Raw genomic sequence first — 20,781 nt, 5'->3', positions numbered from 1 at the left:
TCATCTAATTTCAGTAAATGGTGGATAAGATCTGACATTTTTCCAAATTTCTTCCCGTGTGTTTATAGAGGTTTGGAACAATGAGGGTGAATCAACGATAACAGAATTTTCTTTTTTGGGTGATGTCTCCTTTTAACAAGACCAAAATAATTCACTGACATAATCGGCTTAACTATTGAAATTGAATAAATGATTCAATTCATTCATATTTAATTGACTTTGTGTTTACAAAAAAATTAAATGAAAAGGTTATTTAATATGTTTACACAAGAAAGTTGCATGATCGAATCCCAGAAAAAGTGATGTGTGATACGTAACAAAACCAGCGACCAAATGACGTTTGTCGTGATTAGAGTGAAGAAGCTTCGGGAGACTCTGGTGGCCGTACAGCAGTTGGATAAGAACATGAGTAACCTGCGCTCCTGGCTCGCCCACATTGAGACCGAGCTCTCCCGTCCCATCGTCTACGACACCTGTGACTATCAGGAGATCCAGAGAAAACTCGACCTGCAGCAGGTACACACACACGTGAGAATAAAGCGCATCTGAACTGTGTTTGAATGTGCTAAACGATGAGGTCTTCATCTTCAGGAGTTTCAGAGAGACATCGAGAAGCACAGCACAGGTGTGGCGTCTGTATTAAACCTGTGTGAGGTTCTGCTGCACGACTGTGACGCCTGCGCTACGGACACCGAGTGCCAATCCATCCAGCAGGCCACACGCACCTTGGACCGCCGCTGGAGGAGCATCTGTGCCATGTCCATGGAGAGAAGACTCAAGTACGAACCGTGAACAAATCACAAAGCTCATTGGTCGGAATAACATTTCACATCTAAGTCTTGTGTGTTTTGCAGGATTGAGGAGACGTGGCGTCTTTGGCAGAAGTTTCTGGAGGATTTCTCTGGGTTTGATGAGTGGCTCCTGACATCAGAGACGACTGCAGCACTGCCCAACTCCTCAGGTGTCCTTTACACCGTCGCCAAAGAAGAGCTGAAGAAGTTTGAGGTGAGATTCATCCGCTGAGATCTCAACTCAACTCAACTTTATTTATATAGCGCTTTTTACAATTTTCATTGTTACAAAGCAGCTGTACATGAGACACATTTAATACAAGTATGAATTCTAACCCAATGGATTTGAGTAGGTTTATTGAAGTAACGTTCTGTGTCTTGTAGACTTTCCAGCGGCAGGTGCATGAGGGTCTGACACAGCTGGAGCTGATCAATAAACAATATCAACGTCTGGCACGTGAGAATCGTACAGACGCGGCGTGTAGTCTGCGGGAGATGGCGAATCATGTAAACCAGCGCTGGGATAACCTGCAGAAGCGTGCGGCGTCGGTTCTGCGCAGACTGAAGGTACGGCAGTAGTTGACACCAGATTTAATATCATAATACCACCAGAATAATCTGTTAGAATAATTATTAATGTGTGTGTTGTTAATGTACTAAAAATCAATTGCATGAATTGCAAATGCATATTTTGTATTAAAGCACGCAAAGCGCATAGTGAGCAAAATGAGTACAGAGACAGTAAATATGAGACAGAATATATGTAATATGCAAATATAAATGTTCATGTTTATGTAAGTACATTTTTGGTCAAAAGTTGTTGGACACCTACTCACTTATGTATACATATTTTTAATACATTTTATAATAGTGATAAACTAATCAAACTTATTAAATAAGACAAAGGGAATTCGAGGAATTATGTTACTAAAACAATAATGCAATAAATTAAAGATTTACTTTTTCTGTGTATTCACCAGTTGATTAGAATTTGCAGAAAAGTTTGTGTTATTTTATCAAGCAGTTTCTCAATGTCTCACCCTGAGATGCTTTTTAAACAATATAACAGGAGTTCCCATCTGTTCTTTTTTGGCTGCTCTTTCTTCACTATTCAGTCAAAGTCATCCTAGTAAAAAACATCTTTATTCAATAAAATGTTAGTCGTGTCATGAAAAAACATCTATGTTTGCTAAATTATATTTTCGTCTACTAAACTAATTTCAGACATTTAAGCATACACTTTCAGATCAAAAGTTTTATTTTAAATAACGAGAAACATTTCACTCAAGTGCCCAAAAACGTTTGACCAGTAGTGTGGCTTTACTCTACGGAGACCCTTCAGGGACTTGGTGATGAACAAAAGTACGAGTGGTGAGAGAAAAATATTTTTTAAAGCTTTCGCGTTTTCTCGCAAAACATTTGCGTTCCCCTGAAAAGCATTGCGCTCCCTCACAAAACATTTGCATTATCTCACAAAACATTCGGTGATTTCGGACATATCTTTGTTAGAGAATGCAAAAGTTTTGCGAGAAAACACAAAAGCTTAAAAAAAATATTTTCTCTTCTTTCTATATCTTTGTCACCACCACGTCCCTTAAGGGGCTCCGTATTACTCAGATTTTAGGAAGGCTGTCAAACAATTAATGCCGATTAATCACATCCAGAATAAATGTGTGTGTTTATATAATATATTTCTGTGTACTGTGGATATTCATTTTGTATTTATAAACACATGCACATACATGTATAAATATCAAGGAAATATTAATTTATTTATAAAATTATTTATTTATTTACAAATGATTGTTTATTTTTATATTTTATTTATCTATATGGGTGTATTTGAATGTGCTTTAAAATGTAAAATGACATTGCACTGTACACAGACAAATATTCTGTAAACATAAACTTTTATTTTGGATGCAATTAATCGTGATTTATCGTTTGACAGGCAGGAAATAGCACAAAAATACTTTTGAAGACACAAGCAAAAAACAAACAAATAAACAACAAAAGAGCAAAAACAAAACTCTATAATCAAAATGACATCAGTTGGATTGTTTTTGTTCACAGTAATAGCAGTATATAGTACAATACATGTAATGAATTATATGATAGATTTCTCATTCCTCATGTGCCCTGTAGCACTTCATAAATCAGCGTGAGGAGTTTGAGACAGCGAGAGACTTTATTCTGGTGTGGCTGACCGAGATGGATCTGCAGTTAACAAACATCGAGCATTTCTCTGAATTAGACGTCCAGGCCAAACTCAAACAGCTGAGGGTGAGCGTCTGAGCCGTCACGTCATGTGCTCGTTGTGTCTCGTGTTTCCTTCTCACATGGTGATGATGTTCTGTTCTCTCAGGCCTTCCAGCAGGAGATCAGTCTGAACAACAGTAAAATCGACAACATATTCCAGCAGGGTGAAGCTCTGTTAGAAAAGAGCGAGCCGATAGATGCCGCCGTGATCCAGGAGGAGATCGAGGAACTCCAGCGGTACTGTCAGGAAGTGTTCGGACGCGTGGAACGATACTACAAGAAACTGATACGATTACCGGTACAATGAAACGCATCAAGAGGCTCAACGTTGTTTATTTAGAGTTCAAGTGGTTTCATTTGTTTTTGTGATCTCGTCTTTCTGTTCCAGTTTACAGACGATGAGCCGGATGTCTCGTACTCAGACCGGGACTTTGACCTGGACGAGTCGGGTGACATCTCCGGCTTTCCCTGGAGCGAGCGCTTGGGAGACGGTCTGCTGTCCTCTCTGCCGTCCTCCAGTCGCTCGGCGTCGCTGGCCGCCCCTTCACGCACCGAACGCTCGGGCCGAGACACTCCAGGCAGCGTGGACTCCATCCCTCTGGAGTGGGACCATGATTACGACCTGAGCCGTGGACTGGAGACCGCCGGAAGAGTCTTGTCCTCTGAGCCGCTGGATCAAGCAGAAGACGGAGACCTGCGGGGCTCGGCATCTGCTCTCTCAGGTTAGCCACATGACATCAATCATACAGACTGACTCCATCAGTTTTAGGTTCAGCCGTGAGTGGCGGTCTACAGTGTTCAGCCTTGTCTTTGTGTTGTATGCCATGTGTATATGTGTTTCTCCAGATGTAGTGATTCCGGAGAGCCCCGAGGTGTATCTTAAACTCACAGAGCAAACGCTGAGATCCAGCGCCGGTAGGAAACATCAGCAGATATCTGAGACTCACTCACTCGTCTGTTGCCTGAGATTCTCATCTTTAGTTTCTACTCACAAACTGAATCCAAGCACTGAACTTTGACGGCTGTTTTCTAACGATTATCTTTGGATTTGTGTTGCTTCACACTCACTCTATGACCTTCACTCTTACAGCGTTTGCATGTCTGTGGGGTTTGACTTGGGTTTCTGTGTTTTAAAATCTAAGACATTACTCACAGTTTATTATAATCAGAGCAGATTAAGTGTAGTCGACATATAAAATTATACAATTAAATAAAGATTATTGAAACAAATAATGAATAAAGTAGATTGTGATCGACCAATATGAGTTTTTCAATGGCCTACGCTGATATCCATACGTCCATATATATATTTTAAAAACTCTAAGCTTCGTACACTGTGATAGGCTGACTGAGACCAGTTTTACTGCACCTATGCATTGTTGTTCTGTTGTTGCACAAATTACTTCCATTCTTTTCCCTACTTTGTGCATCACTTTTGATAAAAGCATCTGCTGAATGACTAAATGTAGATGTTAATATTATAGCCCAAAATCAACCCACGTAAAAACACAGAATACCATATTATTTAACATATTATTTATTTTATAGTAAGCTCTAGGAAAATTCCTATACTATAATGCTACTTTACTATAGTAAAGTCCGGAACGAAGTCCGGAACGAAGTGATCGTTTTTACTTCCGTCTGACTACTTTCAGACTGACAGTTGAAGGGGAGGAGTTAACAGATGCTCCGCCCAATCCATCTAGTTTACATCTTTTGAGATGGATATTCATTTCAGGACGGAAGCGCATTTTCAGATTTGAAAGATTATGAAGATTATGAGGGTACATGAATTTTAAAAAGAAAATAACCCACATTGTTAAACTATTTACTATAAACGCTGCAATATTTCAGGAAAAAATAGGAATTGTCATTTTGTATTTCACTGGGACTTTAAAGTATACTAGAGTATTTATCGTGTATAAATGTATTAAAGTTATTATTTCTGGTATTTTTCAAAAAAAAAAGTCCTTATTTGAATAACATTTTTAAATAAAATTAAAGTTTTTTTATTCAACCAATAATTTTTCTATTTAATATTCATATTTGATATTATTTAATAATATTCAAATAAAATTATATATTTGTTTATATACGAACCTTTAAAAAATCTACATTCACTTTTCTAATAATTCATATTAATATCTAAATTTGGAAAAGATAAACATGCATAAAGAAAACAAACCTTTTAAGCATGTTACTTTAAATTCTTTGAATTTACAATAAAACATCCAGACATGTTTTTGGACTCATGTGCATCATTCATTAACAAGATCAACAGATATCAGAACTCATGAGCAATATAACTATCACTATCAAAAATTCCTTAGATGTATTTTCACATTAAAAATATCACAGTAGTGCTGTTTTGATGAATAGTAAATATATTTACTCTGATTGAAATCTTCTGTGACTAATGATGACTAGACTCCACTAGAAGCACTCACTGGGTTTGATTTTAAATCTGATCTGCTCTGCATGAACTACAGAACAGTGATGTTGTGATCTCTTCCGTGTTCATAATGATGATGTTCATCACAGCTGTGTTCTGTCTGTTCAGGTGACGGCGGCTCTCTGGAGACTCACATCAGACAGCTGGACAAAGCTCTCAACACCAGCTGCTTCCATCTGCAGCAGACCGAGAACATCATCCGCAGTCGAACCCCCACCGGCCCCGAGCTGGACACCACATACATGGGATATGTGAGTCAGGATCCTACATCCCTATATAAGGAAGGTTGAATAGATAACAGAATAAAAAAACGTGTTTAATTCTCAGATGCGGCTGCTGGAAGAGTGTCGTGGCAGTATAGACGCAGTGAAGCGTGTGGGATTTGAGCTGAAAGATGAGGACGATACGGTGTCAGGTCTCATCAACGCTAACAGCTCTGAGTCTCAAACCTCAGGTACTAAAGCACATCTCACACTGTAGTAAATAATGGAAATGATAACATCTGATGTGGAGGTGACGTTGTGGTGGTGCTGCAGGTGTCATCGAGCGCTGGGAGCTCCTGCAGGCTCAGGCTCTCAGTAAAGAACTGCGGATGAAACAGAATCTACAGCAGTGGCAGCAGTTTAACTCCGATCTGAACAACATCTGCGGCTGGATGGAGCAGACAGAAGAAGAACTCCAGCGGCAGAGAGGACTGGGCCTCAGCACAGATCTACAGACCATAGAGCTGAGGATCAAGAAACTCAAGGTCAGCTAGAAAAAGAGCTATGATGTCTGATGAATAAACAAATCAGAAGAAATAATCCAGGCGTCTGATCAAGACAGATTGATGTACAAATGAATCTTTTTTTAATGATTTGTCCAGACTGATTCACATGATCCCTTTATCTGATCTGCCAGACTGATTCACAAATGAATCAATCTTTTTTAAATGCTTTCTCTAGACTGATTCACATGAACCGTTCATCATGATTCAATCTAGAACGATTTACAAATGAACCCTTTTTAAATAATTGGTTCAGATTGATTCACATGAACCATTTATCTGATTCGTTCAGACTGATATACAAATGATTTTAATGTGATTTGTCCAGACTGATTCACAAAAGACCCATTTATCTGATTCAGTGAGACTGATTCACAAATGAACCAGTGTTTGTTAAATGATTTGTCCAGACTGATTCAGAAACGAGCGTTTCTCAGTTTGCACTTTTGTTGTGTTAGTGTAGTTGTGTATTTTGACTCTTTTGTCTCTGGACTTCCTGTAGGAGCTGCAGAAGGCTCTGGACAAGCGCAAGGCCATCGTGCTCTCTATTAATCTGTGCAGCGCTGAGTTTGTGCAGTCTGACAGTGAGGAGACACGTGACCTGCAGACACGCTTGAAGGACATGAATAACAGATGGGAACATCTGAGCAGCTCTCTGGATGAGTGGAGGACATCTCTGAAGGAGGCTCTGATGCAGTGTCAGGTGAGAAACACCTGTTGTACTCTACCTGTATATCATACATATGTCTCTAATCAGGTTTATAGATACACAAGACATTTACAAACCCTTAAACTGTTTAGTGCCTGAAAGCTCAAATGATAAGATGCTTGTTTTTTGTAACCTCAGGACTTCCACGAGATGAGTCACGGTCTGCTCCTGTGGCTGGAGAATATTGACCGCAGAAGAAATGAGATCATCCCTATTGATCACAGTCAGGACATCGATACTTTACAAGAGCATCACAAAACACTTTTGGTACAACTTCAGAACATCATGTAACAGAGAGTAATGCAACACACTTATTTTAAGGAACGTCATCATTTCTCCTTCGTCTTTTGTTCATATCACAGAAAATGCGGTGTGAGTTGTTGGACTCACAGTTGAAGGTGGCGTCCCTGCAGGACATGTCTCTACAGCTGCTGGTTCACTCTGAGGGTGCAGACTGTCTAGAAGCCAAAGAGAAGGTCCACATCATCGGCAACCGTCTCAAAATGTTGCTGAAGGATGTGACGCGGGACATCAGAGAGCTGCAGAAGACGCTGGACATCACCAGCAGTCAGCAGGTGAACTACTGACCTCTGACCTCAAAACAGAAGCGATCCACTTGAGCAATGTTGTGTTCGCATGAGACAGGGGCCTCAAAACATGTTTGTTTTTGTTGAACACCTGATCTATGCACAACACCTTTCTGGGGAACAACACCAAATTCAACCAAATTTAAAATGATGCATAAAAGATTTTTGTTTTCATGCAGCTTTTTTGAAATCATCAATATTTCCATCCATAAGATCAATTGATTTACTTCATTATGGCATCCTGCTCATCCATGTCAAAAACTTTTTTTTAAAATCAATTTGATATAAAATGCACATGTTGTTATATTATTGACATAACTAATTTCACACACGTTTGCCTTCAGATCAAAAGTATAGTAATTAAATATAGTGACCTCAATTTTGTCATTTATATTTCTTATATGACAGATGTTTTTGTAATTTCCCTGAATTGATCTAAAGTGTGTACATGGTCGACACACATCTCTGTTCTGATCGGTCCGTTGTTTTAAACATCAAAGCACCTTGTGAAAGTATTTCAACATTACAGTTTCACACAGTCTATCCAATGTTTCTCTAACATCTCGATGTTAAATGCACTAAATCTGGTCTTGGTTTATGTTTCTCAAACACAAACTTTAGGATTTATCCTCCTGGTCATCCACCGATGATTTGGACACATCAGGGTCCCTGAGCCCCGTGTCTGGACGCAGCACACCCAGTCGCCAGCGATCGGTAACACGCTCATGTTCTGTACGGCCCTTCAAGGACAAAACACTGTTTATTATTGCAGAATAGTTTGACAGCTGTGCACCGAATGTCCCAAAACCCACTTGATACAATGCTCCCAGCATGCTCTTCTCTAGCACAAGAGCCAAATCAGTAGCGGAGATGAATATGTCGTCTCTCGTTCATCCCGTTGATCAAAGTGCATTCACATCCCAGAGATTCCTCGACAACCATATCCCAGACCACAATAATTCTGGCTTGTTTGGTTCCTCTGTTCATTTCCCCCTTCATTCATGATTATTATAGATCCCCACACTACAGCCTTCAAGGAACACTGGTTCTGTGACGAAGCGATGTCCAGGTCACAGTTTAACCGCCCCAAAAATATTATTATATTAAGTAGAAGTAGAAACAAGAAGAAAAGTATTTTTAGTATCTTTCAGCTTAGGTTAAACATCTAACCCTAGCAAATATTGCTTTACTATTGACAAAGGTCATTGAGATTCCATTTATTTGATTATTCTGGTAAATTATACCGAACGAGCCAAATAAAAGCCAGCTGTTTGGACAGTAAGGTAAAATAATTGATGACATCACAAAACAATTTGAGTGGCATATTTCTACATTTGTTTTTAAAGTCAACAGATGAATTGTGATAAGACCAGAATGTTTAAGTATAAATATCTATTAAATGTTCATTTCATTTTTTTCTTAAGCAGATTAAGTATTTTCTTTAAATGAACTATTTGTTAATTTGAGGTTAAAAGTGACCTGGTCATGTTCTTGAATGATTTTTGAGATCCACCCGCCCAAAGTTAAAGCTCATGAACATTATGTTTGTTACAAATCAGTGTAAAACTGATGATGTCAGTATGAATAGATCCCATGTCTGCACTGTATAATGGTATTTTCCCCCTGAAGAACCAGTTTCCTTGTCTCCTCAGAGATGCTGTCACCCCTGTTTTGATTTTGTTGGGTTTCTTTCATCAGTAGTTTTGTCTTTATTTGCCTGGACTGAAACATTCTTTCTTTCTTTCACCCCTTCTGTTCATTGCAAACAGCCACGGGGCAAAAGTATTCTTTCACAGCCCGGAGCCTCAGTGAGCAGTCCACGTCTCAGGTACCTTTCTCCTGGTTTCTAGAACGCTCGGAAGATAATGGAACTCAAGCCGTGACCGTAGATCCAGCGAGTCTGGGTTGACAAGCCATTGTTTGTGTAGTCGACTGTGTCCTACAAACTCGACATTCATTTTTTAAAGCATCTGAGAGATAAGAGACCTGAGGGCTCATGTCAATGACTTCCATCATCTTCTGTTGTTCTAGACCCTGCTCAGGTTAGGGAGCTGAGAAAAGAAAGACTTCTGAATCTTGTATATGGCTGCCTCACAACACGGTTTATTTTAAATGCAAGGCTGCTTGCCGCTGCGCGTTTGTTTTTCTTCTCCATGTGTACAGCAAGTGTCTGCAATGAACAATCTTGCCAACTTCTTCTATTTCTCTTCCTGGTTTGTCACATTCTCTCTCAATAACCAATCGATCATCTTTCCTTTCAATCTGCCATCTGTGCAATCCAGTGTCATACTAGATGACATCATTCATCATAACACAGACACAAAACTAAACCATTGTTTACTACACGTTAAAGAAAAGGACATGGTTACTATACTATAGTTAAAACATGGTAATAAAAGAGGAATCATGCTTTTGCTATAATAACTATAGGTTAAACATCATTTGTAGTAAAACGGTGTTTGTCCAACTTTTGCAAGAATATTTTATTAATATAATAACAGCAGTAAGTATGATTAATAGATGGCTTATACATAGTATTCAATTGTTGACTTTACAGTGAGCATTGCAGTTTTTCTAGATGTTAATAATCTGTACAATAGTTATTTGCAATTGCTCTGATTTTTTTCTCAGAATCAGAATCACCTCAAACTGTTCTTTGGGCATCAAAAAGGGAACTTTGGGCAAGCGGGCAGGTGTTAATTGTTGGTTTAGGACAGAGTTGTGATGATGGGATCGGCCCTTGTTCGGTTCAGACCTTTAGGATTCCAGCCGAGAGCTTTAAACACCAGGACACATCGTCCATAAAACCAGATACTAAAGAACTGTGCCGCACTTTGAATCCAGCTCTGCTTTCTCCTGTTGGCATGAACTACGTGTTACAGCGCTTTAACAAAAAGCACATTTAAAAATAGAAACATGAAATAGCTCTTTGCTTTTATATGCTACTGAAGACTTTAAACTAACTCTATTTGTGTCAAGCTTAGAGAGCTGATTTCTTCTCTGGTGTTAACAGTTAGACAGACGAAAATAAAGTCTTCACATAAAACACACAGTAAACCTCATAACATAACGGGGATAATTCACCCAAACTCACCCTTTAGTCATTTCAAACCTGTATGACTTTCTTCAAAATATCTTCTTTCGTGTTCTGCGGAAGAAAGACACTCATACAGGTTTAAAATGACGAGAGGGTGAGTATTTTCATTTTTTGGTGAGCTAAATATAATGAACTTCTATTCTCTTCCCAACATTCACTGTTCATTGTGTGCGATCAGGTCTCACAGCGCCGCTGGATCCGCTTCCTCCCGTTCTGAAGAGGAAGAAACTCCATCGCGGTGTAGACGTTTCCTAAAGCGTGTCCTGTGGACCGCCCTGCCCCTGCAGCTCCTCCTCCTCCTGCTGGTGGGCGTGGCCTGTCTCGTGCCCACCTCTGATGAAGACTACAACTGCGGCCAACTCAACAACTTTGCCCGCTCCTTTCACCCCATGCTCAGCTACACCAACGGCCCTCCGCCCATATGAGCATCATCAGCTCGGCTGTGTGTGAGGGGACATCCGCCTCCTTCATTGTGTTGGCTGGTGAATTACTGTCGTCTCTTTGTATAGAAAACACAGCTGCTGAAGCAACAGTACATCACTGAGTCTTGTGTAGATTTTAGAACGAAGCCTAATGCACTGAAAAACCTTGAAATGCTGTGAGACCGATCCATGTGTAGTGCTGTAAATGTTCTTCCAGGAGACAGTGACTGATTTTGCGGGTTTCCAGTTTATCGGGTCTCCAGACCTTTTTAAATCATGAAATAAAGTTTATTGAAGAGAAGTATAGGATTGCTATATGGAATCGCTTGTAATGATGAACTTGTAAAAAAAGAACAAATTCACGAACTCTATATTGCAATTATTTTTTATATGTATTTTTGGCATGTGGTCATTCTATTGCTTTTAAAAGGATCCCAAAACCATTCATTTCTATGGTATTAGTCACTGTTGTTTTTCATTTTTGATCTCAGATATATAATATGAACTGTGTTATGAATATACTTTAATGTAAACCACTGATATCAGAGATGAAGGTATTTATGTATGTACAGTTTGCTGAGGTCTCGGAACCCTAAGCAAAGAAAATATACAGAATATAATAAAACTCATAACCTGCTGAATAGTGTTTTTCATTTTAATTAAAGAAGGAAGGACTGGAATTGTTTTATTGTGAGTTATCTGTGCAATATTTTTTTAATACATTCGACATATATTTCAGATAATGCAATTAAATCCTGTCAAGTTGTCAACATAAACTAAAATTTATAAACAATAAATGTTATATAATAAAAGTCCCTGTTGTAAGTTTTACCCAGACGTCACACTGGTTTATACTGGTTATTTAACTGAATTAGTTCAATATACATCCATGCTGTTTACCATCATATTATTGAACTGGTTAAATAAAAGCATTTTCCGGTTTAAAGTAGTTAATAACCCCACCAGGATTTCAAGTGTTACAGGTCATTATTGGCTCTTTGTGACCCTTGACCCTCGCAGGCAGCACGGAGGAGGCCGGCGGATGAGCGGCGTTTATAAATGAAACTGGAGATTCCCACATGTGATGTTGATGATGCAGATGAGCAGCATGATGACAGCGGCACGACTGGATCAGAACCTCCAGCCTTCTCAAAACTTCATTGTTTGGGATGCAGACGGCACCATCTACGCCCAACATCTGACACACCACGGTATGAAAATCCAGCAGCTGCAATGACATTTGGTATGTTAGATTAAAATGTGTGGATCTCACATCGAGGAGGAGACGTTGGCATGATCATCTCAGTCTCTATACCTGTTTCTCAGTGTGAGCGAGCTCTGTTATGGCACTGGACTGTGTGTTTAGGAGTCTCTGAGTCTGTTGACTCTCCTCTCGAGCTCTCAGCTGTAGGTTCTGCAGGTCTGACCTCATGGTGCTCACATTCATCTCCGTCTTTACGTTGTTCTTCTCAAGTTTGCTCAGGTTCTTACTCTGTTCCTCTATGGTTTGGTTTTGTTCCATCACTTTGATCTTATTACACCAAAGACAGCAGAAACTAAGTATCTATCTGTTTTATTTCACACTTTACATTCTTAACATAAGACGTGTTGTGATGCATAAAACCATAAATTAACTTTATTTTAGAGGAATTAATGTGTTTAACTGTTCAATTGTACAAACCCTAAAAATACAAATTTTTGCAAATATTTTCATAACATTTTCACAGTCAGATGGTAAATACTATTTCTTTTGGGGGTGTTCATGCTGAAAGGAGTTTGTCCCGTTGTGGTCTGCGGAACAGGGCTCGCCCCTCTACCTTGAGCTCATGGGTGTGTGACAGCTGGGCTTTCAGCTCTGTGTTGGAGAATCGTAAGGTGCTGAGCTCGGCCTGCAGTCGGTCGACTCTCTTCTGAAGTTTCTTACAGGTCAGAGAAGCATCATCCTTCTCCACGGCCAGCGCTGACCGACTCCTCTTCTCCTCCTCCAGCAGAGACACTTTCCTCATCAACAGCTCCAGATGAAGTTCTTTACTGTCCGAACGCTGCCTCTGTTCCTTCAGCTCAAGTCACAATTCAGATTCACATTACTTTAAGAGTTACAGTAAAGTAGTACACTAACAAGTACATTGATAGCTCACAGTGTTAGAATACTGTACTTAATAAAAATGAACTTGAAGTATAGGACATATAGTATTGTCAGACCTTTCTTTGGAGGTTGTGAACTTGTGTTCTGGTCTCCAGTACTGCGGTTCCTTCTTGTCTGGTCAGCTGCTGTGCTCGTGCAAGAACGGCCTCCAACCTCATGTCAAATCCCAGATCTGCAGCGATGTGTTCCACTTTTAATTTCTCTGAGAGTTGTTCCAAAAACCGCAAATACTGATGAATACAAATCACAGAAGCGCATTCACAACACAACATAATGCAGACGACCAGTGATGCTGTTCTGTTCCAAAGAAACTAAGAGATTTTGGTAACTGTATGCACATTAAAAAAAAAATGTAACACGATAATGATTAAAGTTTACACAACCTACAAATGAGGACTACACATAACATTTTACAGTATTAAAACCATTCCACTAATACAAACCATTTGAAACATATGGAAACGTATGGCTGATGTCTTTCTGAAACCTTGCGTCTCCTTATTTAATGATATTTTTATCATAAATCATTATTATTAGTCACCCTTTGTTTTGCAAATATCTAACCAAAAAAAAGTAGTGCTCGTCAACGTTGACACACAATATTTAATCATTCAGAACATGCCCCTTTTTCTATTTCCGGATAGACATCCAAGGTTTCAAAAGGATGGCGACGGTGTCTGAAGCGTCTCACTTGATGTTTCTCTTGACTCATTCCATCCTTACAGACTCCTGCGGTGAGCAGCTCATCTTCCAGGTCTTGTATTCTGTGCAGTAGCTTCTGTTCTCTCTGTTCTGCGCTCCTCTGATGTTCTTTATGTTTAGACACCTCCTGCTCCAGCTCTGCCAATCGTCCTTCCATCTCTAAATATGACTAAAGCACAGAAAATAATCACACACACTTGGGGTGCGCTACACAGTGATATGGATCAGATATGTTTGTATACACAAGCATTACCTTCTTCACACTTTTCTCACGGGTGCACACCGCTGCCAGACTCTTCAGTAGATCCTCAGGTGTGGGGTGATGGGATAGACACTGATCATGAAGCAGCGTCTCCAATTCCTTCATGAAGGCTCCGTGATGACTGTGAGACACCTGAGTTTCATTCTGACTGCTGTGGAGTTTCTGGTCCAGATCTTGAGAGAGATTCTCATAGTGACTGCAGCGCTGCTGGGCGGACGCGAGGGCCTGTTGCGTCTCCTGAAGCGAGGTTTGAAGAGTCTGGTTTTCTCTTTCCAAACTGAGCTTCTTCAAGGACGCAAAATCCAGCTCCTAACAAGAAATGCAGTGCATTGATAAAAACTTGATTCAAACGTTGTGTTTGACTCCAGACGCAAAAGAAACACATATTTATGACATTCACGCATACTAAAAAAAAGTATATATAAAATTTTGTTGTATATGTTTATGATCATTTCGTCCTCTGCTGTTCAGTTTCTTTGAGGTATTGACGTGATTGGGTACCTGTCGGACAGAGTTGAGCTCATTCAATCGAGAAGCTGAGAGTGTTTGTTCATGTTCTACATCGGTCGCCAGTCTCTTGACGGTTCCTCTGCTGGCTTTACATTCCACCTCATAAGACCTCAAACTCTCCTCGAAATCACACACACCGTTCTTCAATCTCTCGTTCTCCTTGAAGCAAGTTTCCACCTGATTCATCACAGAGATGTGTTAGAGACCAGGAGAATGTTAAAGCCTGTGTGTAAAAACACTTACCGTGGAGACTATATAATCCATAGCGTCTGCTTTTCCAGATACATTCATGGACACTTTGTTTGCTATGGTTGATATAAACTCATCAGATCTCCTCCGTGTCTCACTGGCTTCCTGTTTTGCTTTGTTCCATTCTGCAAAATACTGTCTGCAAAAAATGAGTTAATGTTTAATAAATCATATTCTCTATATTATTATTATTTTATCTATAAAACCTAATAAAACATTGATGCTGCATGTAGTCATGTACAGCTTGTACGTTTGAATCCAGAGGTTTATGTTTACTTAAGTTAGTAAATATAAACCGTGCCAATACATGTCTTTGTAAAAAGTTAAAAGTTCTCACTTTGACTTGATGTCAAGTTCCATCAGTTTCTCCTTGACCTCCTCGTTCTCTTTTGCCAGTGTGTGTACTCTCATGTCCATGATGCTTCTGGAGGAGGTGATGGAGAGCATCTCTTGCTCTGTGTTGTAGATGCGCTCTCTCAGAGAGCCGATGAGAGACTCCTGCCTCGCCTCCTTCTCCTTATGTCTGTCAATTACATCCTTGAGATGTTTTATGGTCTCCTCATGAGATGCTGCTTTTGACTGGGCATCCGAAACCTATGTTAATAAAAAACTGTGAGTTATTTCTCAAGAACAAGACATCCAAATGACTCCGTTAAGAAGTTGAGATATGAACCTGCGATTGGAGACTTTGGTATTTGGCCTGCAGGGCAGCTAGTTCCTCACGGGCTGTTTCTGTGGCTTGTTTATAATGTGACAGGTGTTGTTGGATGAGAGACTCTTCCATTGCTGACGTGCTGTCAGTCTGTAGGTTAATACAGCCCGCTGTATCTATAGCAGCAATAACAGTACCATAGGTTTTCTAAACTCTTTAAAACCAAAATATAATCTGAAATAATATATTATCCCCTTTATTGTTGAGTGACCGTGAAAAACATATTTAATAAAAACATAGACAAAAACAATGCAATTGTTCAAATACATTAACTTAAAAAACATTACCATGGAAACGAATAATTTCAAATAATTTAAAGCAACCATCATGATTTAAGTAATATACTACTTACAAAAAATACATGAAACACAATCTGCAACTCACTTTATATCTCTGTCCTTGTTGTTTGTAAATATCAAAGCCTTTCAAGTCTGATGCTTCATGTGTTAAAATGTTGCGCTTGAGTTTTAATGGGTCTCCAAGCAACACAATAACATTTGACAGATCCAGAGCACCAGTAGAGGGCGACAAATAAACGGAATATTTTACATTGACACGACATGTGTACACTTCGTTCAAGTTTAAACATCACGAAAATTACAAATGTTTTTACAATATGTTAATTTTCTATTTCTATCTAGTATATCTTAAAATATAATAAGCATTTTGGCCGAGTATTAAAAAAATGAATTGAAGAAATATTTAGTCTACAAATACTCCTACAATTTTACTCCATTTCTTAAGTAGCTATATCGACGAATTGATAGACTAATAATCAAATAATTTATTAAAATGGGCATATAAATTATGAATATACGGATAATACGTGACTTTAAGAATAATCATATTTTTATCCAAATATAAAGCTTAGAAAAAAGCTTAGATTTGTTGGAATTGCTGTAAAAATCATAATTCCATACAATAAAATAAAAAATGAATATTCATGTCTATAAATAAATATGGGCGGAGCAATTATACGTCCACATGCTTTGTCTTGCCGAATACAGGAAGTGCGTCGGAACGGTCGTGCTGTTCGAAATGTCAAAATAAACTTTATGTGAATGTAACAGAAATGTCGCAGCGTTTCTTAGTATGTTACAGTTTATGTCATAGAGCATCATAACATTTCGCGACAGGTATGTTGCAGATTAAAACAGCTCTTTAACGCGTTTTTTGTAATAGTTTGTAAAAGAATGAAGTTATGCGAAACTGATTGACTCAAACGTACGGTAGTGAGCTGCTCCTGTTGACAGCACTAAGTAAATTGTCAATGTATGTCAGATGATCGTAACATAAACACGCTTTATATAATCTTTAATATATCCTTCACAACAGCACATGAGATATGACTAGTGCGAGCATAGTGTGATTGTTGACATGTTTTTAACTCAAGGTCAGTTGAAACAATATGTTGTGGACACTATATATAGCTTTACACTTTATGTGTAGGTGTGTTAACATAAATGATCTGTATTGTTAAACTCTGCAGCTATTTCATTCACAGGGGTAAGCATGTCTCTTAAGGCTCTATGGAGGTTACATCAGCCCTTAAAGAGGACACAAGCTTGTGGATTTGCTCTGAGAACATTAGATGGATTAAACAGTGTCACCGGCTCTTCATCGACATGTCTTAAAGATCACAGAAACTGTCTCGCTGGTTTACACCACCCCACATATAACTATTCAACCACAAGACTGCAAGAAGTAATACGAAGGCCTCATACGCTTTATTGTAAAGAGCTGAATCTTTTAAGTTCAAAATCCCAAACATGGATGGAAATGAGGAAGCAGAACACATCCACCACCACCAAATCTGTCCTGAAACAGGGAGGCATGCCTGCAAAAAGGACCTTAAAGGGACCAAGAACAAAACAGCCGTCACGAACCAATAAGCCCAAACAGGAGGAGGTGTGTCATCAGCACACAGAATGTCTTCTTTATTCTGTGTTTGTTTTAGGAGTGAGATTTATATTGTGTGTTTATTTATAATTCTTAAGGACATGATGCAGTGCATTGCCTACGCAACAGGAGACCAATACCACTTACCAACACTCTGCCATGACCTCAGTGCACATGGCTTTGTTGAAATCAATGAACTACCCAGAGGTTAGAGGTCATGTCTGCGTCACATCACGTGAAAAACACATTATTTACTTGTTTAAAAGTCAGAGAATTTAGTTGATTTGCAGCAAAAGACTTTGTGGGTTTCAGATGCTTCTAACGTGCTGGTGATGGGAACAGAAAATGCCGCAAAGCCAAATGATACCGGCGCTATATTCTTTTTCAGGTATGATAGAAGATGTTTTGTCATGTGAACTTGCGGGTGTTGGTAATGATTTTCTGCTTGTTTTGGCTTATAGGGAGGGATCAGTGGTCTTCTGGAATGTCGAGGAGAAGACTGTGAGTAGTCTTTATTCCTCTTCCATGCTTCAGCTCTATGATATTCATATATTTTGATTCACACTTTGTATTTATTTGCAATCACTGAAACGCTTCATGACAAGTGGCTCCATAAATCATTTGAGGGGTGTCTGCATGTATTTTCTCCACAGGTCAAGACGGTGATGAGGATACTGGAGCAACATGAGATCCAGCCTTATGAAGTCGCTCTGGTTCACTGGGAAAATGAAGAGATCAATTACTCAGTAGGAGAGTGAGTCACATCATGAGAACCTGTCGAAATCATTTCAGATTTCCTGAAAATTGTTGGTCTGATCAGTAATACTTCCTAAGACAGCTATTTTTTCTGTTTGTGGACTCAGGGGGAATTCTAAACTCCTTCGGGGAAACTTCTTGTTTAATGGAGAGCAGGATTATGAACAAGTGGTTTTGGAGAAGTTTGCATTTTCTAATGCTTTGTCTCTGTCAGGTGGGTACCGTTTGCTCTGCAGCTTAAAGGAGCATTTTAGCGGCATCTAGCAGTGAGGTTGCAAATTGCAACAACAGCCCACTCCACCCTTCCCTTTCGAAGCACTACAGCGTCTCACAGAACAAAGATGTTGTCGCGTTTTCGCTTCTTTCACGAACGAAATAACATATTTCCGAAACGCGCTCCGTTTAGGGCTTCTGTAGAAACAACATTGTGAATTCCCTGTAAGGGGACCCGCGGTGTGTGTTGATAGAAATAGCTCATTCGTAGGTGATAGAAACATAACACTTCATAATGTATGGTCTTCATTCACCTCTGAAGAAATAGTGTTGTATATTATATTGCATTTCTGTCAATAGATTCACCAATAAAATTGACCTTTAACTGACAAATCATGGCATTTCATTCATTCATTTCCAAGTTGAATGCACTGAATGTAACTTTGTGTAAAAGCGTTATTAATGTATTTTTTGTTGAGCTGTCAAATGATTAATCGCGATAATTAATCCAGAATTAAAGTTTGTGGTTACCTAATATATGTCTGTGTACTGCGCATATTAATTTAGTATTTACAAACACAAAATCATACTCGTACTTATAAATGTATTTTTGGGAAATATTAAAATATATTTATTTATATTTACCAATAATTAAAATGTTATATCAACGTTTATTAATTGTTATATTTTTCTTAAATATATGCATTTATGTGTATGTGTTCATAATAACAAAATAAATATGCACATTTCTCCGAAATATATATCGTAAACATACATTTTTATCCTGAAGGCCGGACCAATTTTTTGTATTAATTTCGCCTTTTATCTTTCAGTCAAATTGGCTATATGGGAAATCTCTCTCGACAACTTTGTTGAGTCCATCCAGTCAATTCCTGAGGTAGACCTACTTATGTGTAATCTTTTCTAGGTAATACCAGCATTTGCTGCTTAGTTGAAATTGTTCTGTACATTATAAAGCACTGATGTGTCATAGTGAGAACAGATGTTAGTATTAACAGCACAGAGACTCTTGAAAAGAAAAGAACAAATCTATGCACTTGATTACAGAAGTTGCATGAAGTCATCCAGACAGATTAAGACCTGTATTTTTGAATGAAAATGCCAAATAAATACAGTTATTTTAATCATCCCTAATACGTAGCTCCAAATCTTTTTTTAACAGATGCTAAAATCTGGACAAAGAGTGAAACTATCCAGGGCTGAAGTGATGCAGAAAATAGGAGAGCTCTTTGCCTTGAGGTAAACACCAATGCTTTCTGCAACTTCGTAGGAATGTTTTCATCCGTTCACATCTGTTCATACATCTTTCAGGCACTGCATTAACCTCAGTTCTGACCTGCTGATCACACCTGACTTCTACTGGGACAGAGAAGATCTCGAGCAACTCTATGACAAGACCTGTCAGTTCTTAAATATTAACAGAAGAGTCAAGGTGACTAAACAACTGACCACATTTGCTTGTTTTGTGGTTAAATGTTTGTGTGTCTAAACTCAAAATAGTTTGACTATTGTTCTCGTAGTGCATCTGCAAAGGATATCTTAAAAAGCATCTTTAAACCTTTCACTGGTTTCGCACTGAACCCAAGGCAATGTTTATTTTCTAGGTTGTAAACGAGAAGCTTCAGCATTGCACTGAAATAACAGACCTGATGAGGAATCATCTCAGTGAGAAACACAGTCTCAGGCTGGAGTGGATGATCGTCATTCTCATCACCATCGAGGTTTCAGTATTTTTCAACAATTTAAATAGCTGTGTTATTTCATCACAGGTTACTATTTATTATGTATTCTGATGTGTTTGAATTAGAGTTTTAATATGATAGTAAGTAATGTTAAAATTGATCTTAATCTCTTCTCCTTACAGGTGATGTTTGAACTTGCTCGTGTCATTTTCTGAGGATCCACAGATACTGTCTTTGAAGAAAATAAAGAGACTTTAATCTTGTTTTAACACTGACAAATTGTTTGGTCTTCTGTAAATTAAGTTTGTTGATCGTAATTCTTAATGTAACATTGAGACTTAATACACTGAAAAAAATTAAAGTTATTTTATTTAAATTAATTACACATAGTGTATAAATGTGTCTTCAGTATTACATGGTGATATTAATACAGTGGTGATTTTGTTTGTTTTGAACATTGTTGTTAAACTTTTTATCTGGATAAACAACTAATATTGAATCAGACATGTTGCTTGAGCTTTGGTCAGGATTGATCTCAATAAAGTG

The 20,781-nt window shown here is 38.6% G+C and overlaps 3 protein-coding genes across 6 annotated transcripts in view; 2 read left to right on the top strand and 1 right to left on the bottom strand.

The window, feature by feature from the left end:
• syne1b (spectrin repeat containing, nuclear envelope 1b) overlaps positions 1-11,720 on the top strand; it is a 92,628-nt gene extending 80,908 nt beyond the window's left edge. Inside the window, exons 129-145 of the mRNA XM_056768646.1 lie at positions 354-516; positions 592-779; positions 855-1,005; positions 1,176-1,358; positions 2,937-3,074; positions 3,157-3,348; positions 3,439-3,772; positions 3,897-3,965; positions 5,611-5,753; positions 5,830-5,956; positions 6,039-6,250; positions 6,771-6,971; positions 7,116-7,244; positions 7,340-7,552; positions 8,186-8,278; positions 9,334-9,392; positions 10,840-11,720. Coding sequence (XP_056624624.1) covers positions 354-516; positions 592-779; positions 855-1,005; positions 1,176-1,358; positions 2,937-3,074; positions 3,157-3,348; positions 3,439-3,772; positions 3,897-3,965; positions 5,611-5,753; positions 5,830-5,956; positions 6,039-6,250; positions 6,771-6,971; positions 7,116-7,244; positions 7,340-7,552; positions 8,186-8,278; positions 9,334-9,392; positions 10,840-11,086 — 2,842 coding nt within the window. The 3' untranslated portion in view covers positions 11,087-11,720. The remainder of the gene's footprint in view (positions 1-353; positions 517-591; positions 780-854; positions 1,006-1,175; positions 1,359-2,936; positions 3,075-3,156; positions 3,349-3,438; positions 3,773-3,896; positions 3,966-5,610; positions 5,754-5,829; positions 5,957-6,038; positions 6,251-6,770; positions 6,972-7,115; positions 7,245-7,339; positions 7,553-8,185; positions 8,279-9,333; positions 9,393-10,839) is intronic.
• A 124-nt stretch (positions 11,721-11,844) lies between these two features.
• Positions 11,845-16,182, bottom strand: ccdc170 (coiled-coil domain containing 170). Of its 2 annotated transcripts, none has more exons than XM_056768659.1 (11): positions 16,049-16,182; positions 15,626-15,780; positions 15,290-15,546; positions 14,947-15,091; positions 14,695-14,880; positions 14,185-14,502; positions 13,921-14,100; positions 13,286-13,459; positions 12,901-13,143; positions 12,399-12,614; positions 11,845-12,311 (listed from the first exon to the last, which is right to left on the bottom strand). In XM_056768659.1, exons 2-11 carry the CDS (start codon positions 15,734-15,736, stop codon positions 12,054-12,056), a joined length of 2,088 nt encoding a protein of 695 aa, XP_056624637.1. In that variant the 5' UTR covers positions 15,737-15,780; positions 16,049-16,182; the 3' UTR covers positions 11,845-12,053. The 2 variants fall into 2 exon arrangements, with proteins under 2 accessions (XP_056624637.1, XP_056624638.1); XM_056768660.1 differs by having other exon boundaries at positions 16,017-16,141.
• Positions 16,183-16,660: 478 nt separating this feature from the next.
• rmnd1 (required for meiotic nuclear division 1 homolog) lies at positions 16,661-20,504 on the top strand. 3 transcript variants are annotated; one of them, XM_056767925.1, is made up of 12 exons: positions 16,661-16,800; positions 17,169-17,572; positions 17,662-17,770; positions 17,876-17,951; positions 18,025-18,064; positions 18,217-18,317; positions 18,427-18,533; positions 19,366-19,430; positions 19,716-19,792; positions 19,865-19,985; positions 20,158-20,322; positions 20,418-20,504. In XM_056767925.1, the coding sequence occupies exons 2-12, from the start codon at positions 17,177-17,179 to the stop codon at positions 20,448-20,450; spliced, it is 1,290 nt and encodes a 429-aa protein (XP_056623903.1). In that variant the 5' UTR covers positions 16,661-16,800; positions 17,169-17,176; the 3' UTR covers positions 20,451-20,504. The 3 variants fall into 3 exon arrangements, with proteins under 3 accessions (XP_056623903.1, XP_056623902.1, XP_056623904.1); XM_056767924.1 differs by lacking the exon at positions 16,661-16,800 and adding an exon at positions 16,829-17,057; XM_056767926.1 differs by lacking the exon at positions 16,661-16,800 and adding an exon at positions 16,833-17,057 and having other exon boundaries at positions 20,158-20,274.
• The last annotated feature ends 277 nt before the right edge of the window (positions 20,505-20,781 follow it).

This window comes from Triplophysa dalaica, chromosome 15, assembly GCF_015846415.1.
Source record: "Triplophysa dalaica isolate WHDGS20190420 chromosome 15, ASM1584641v1, whole genome shotgun sequence".
In the NCBI taxonomy this organism is placed as follows: domain Eukaryota; kingdom Metazoa; phylum Chordata; class Actinopteri; order Cypriniformes; family Nemacheilidae; genus Triplophysa; species Triplophysa dalaica.
This window is presented reverse-complemented; position numbering and strand designations above follow the sequence as displayed.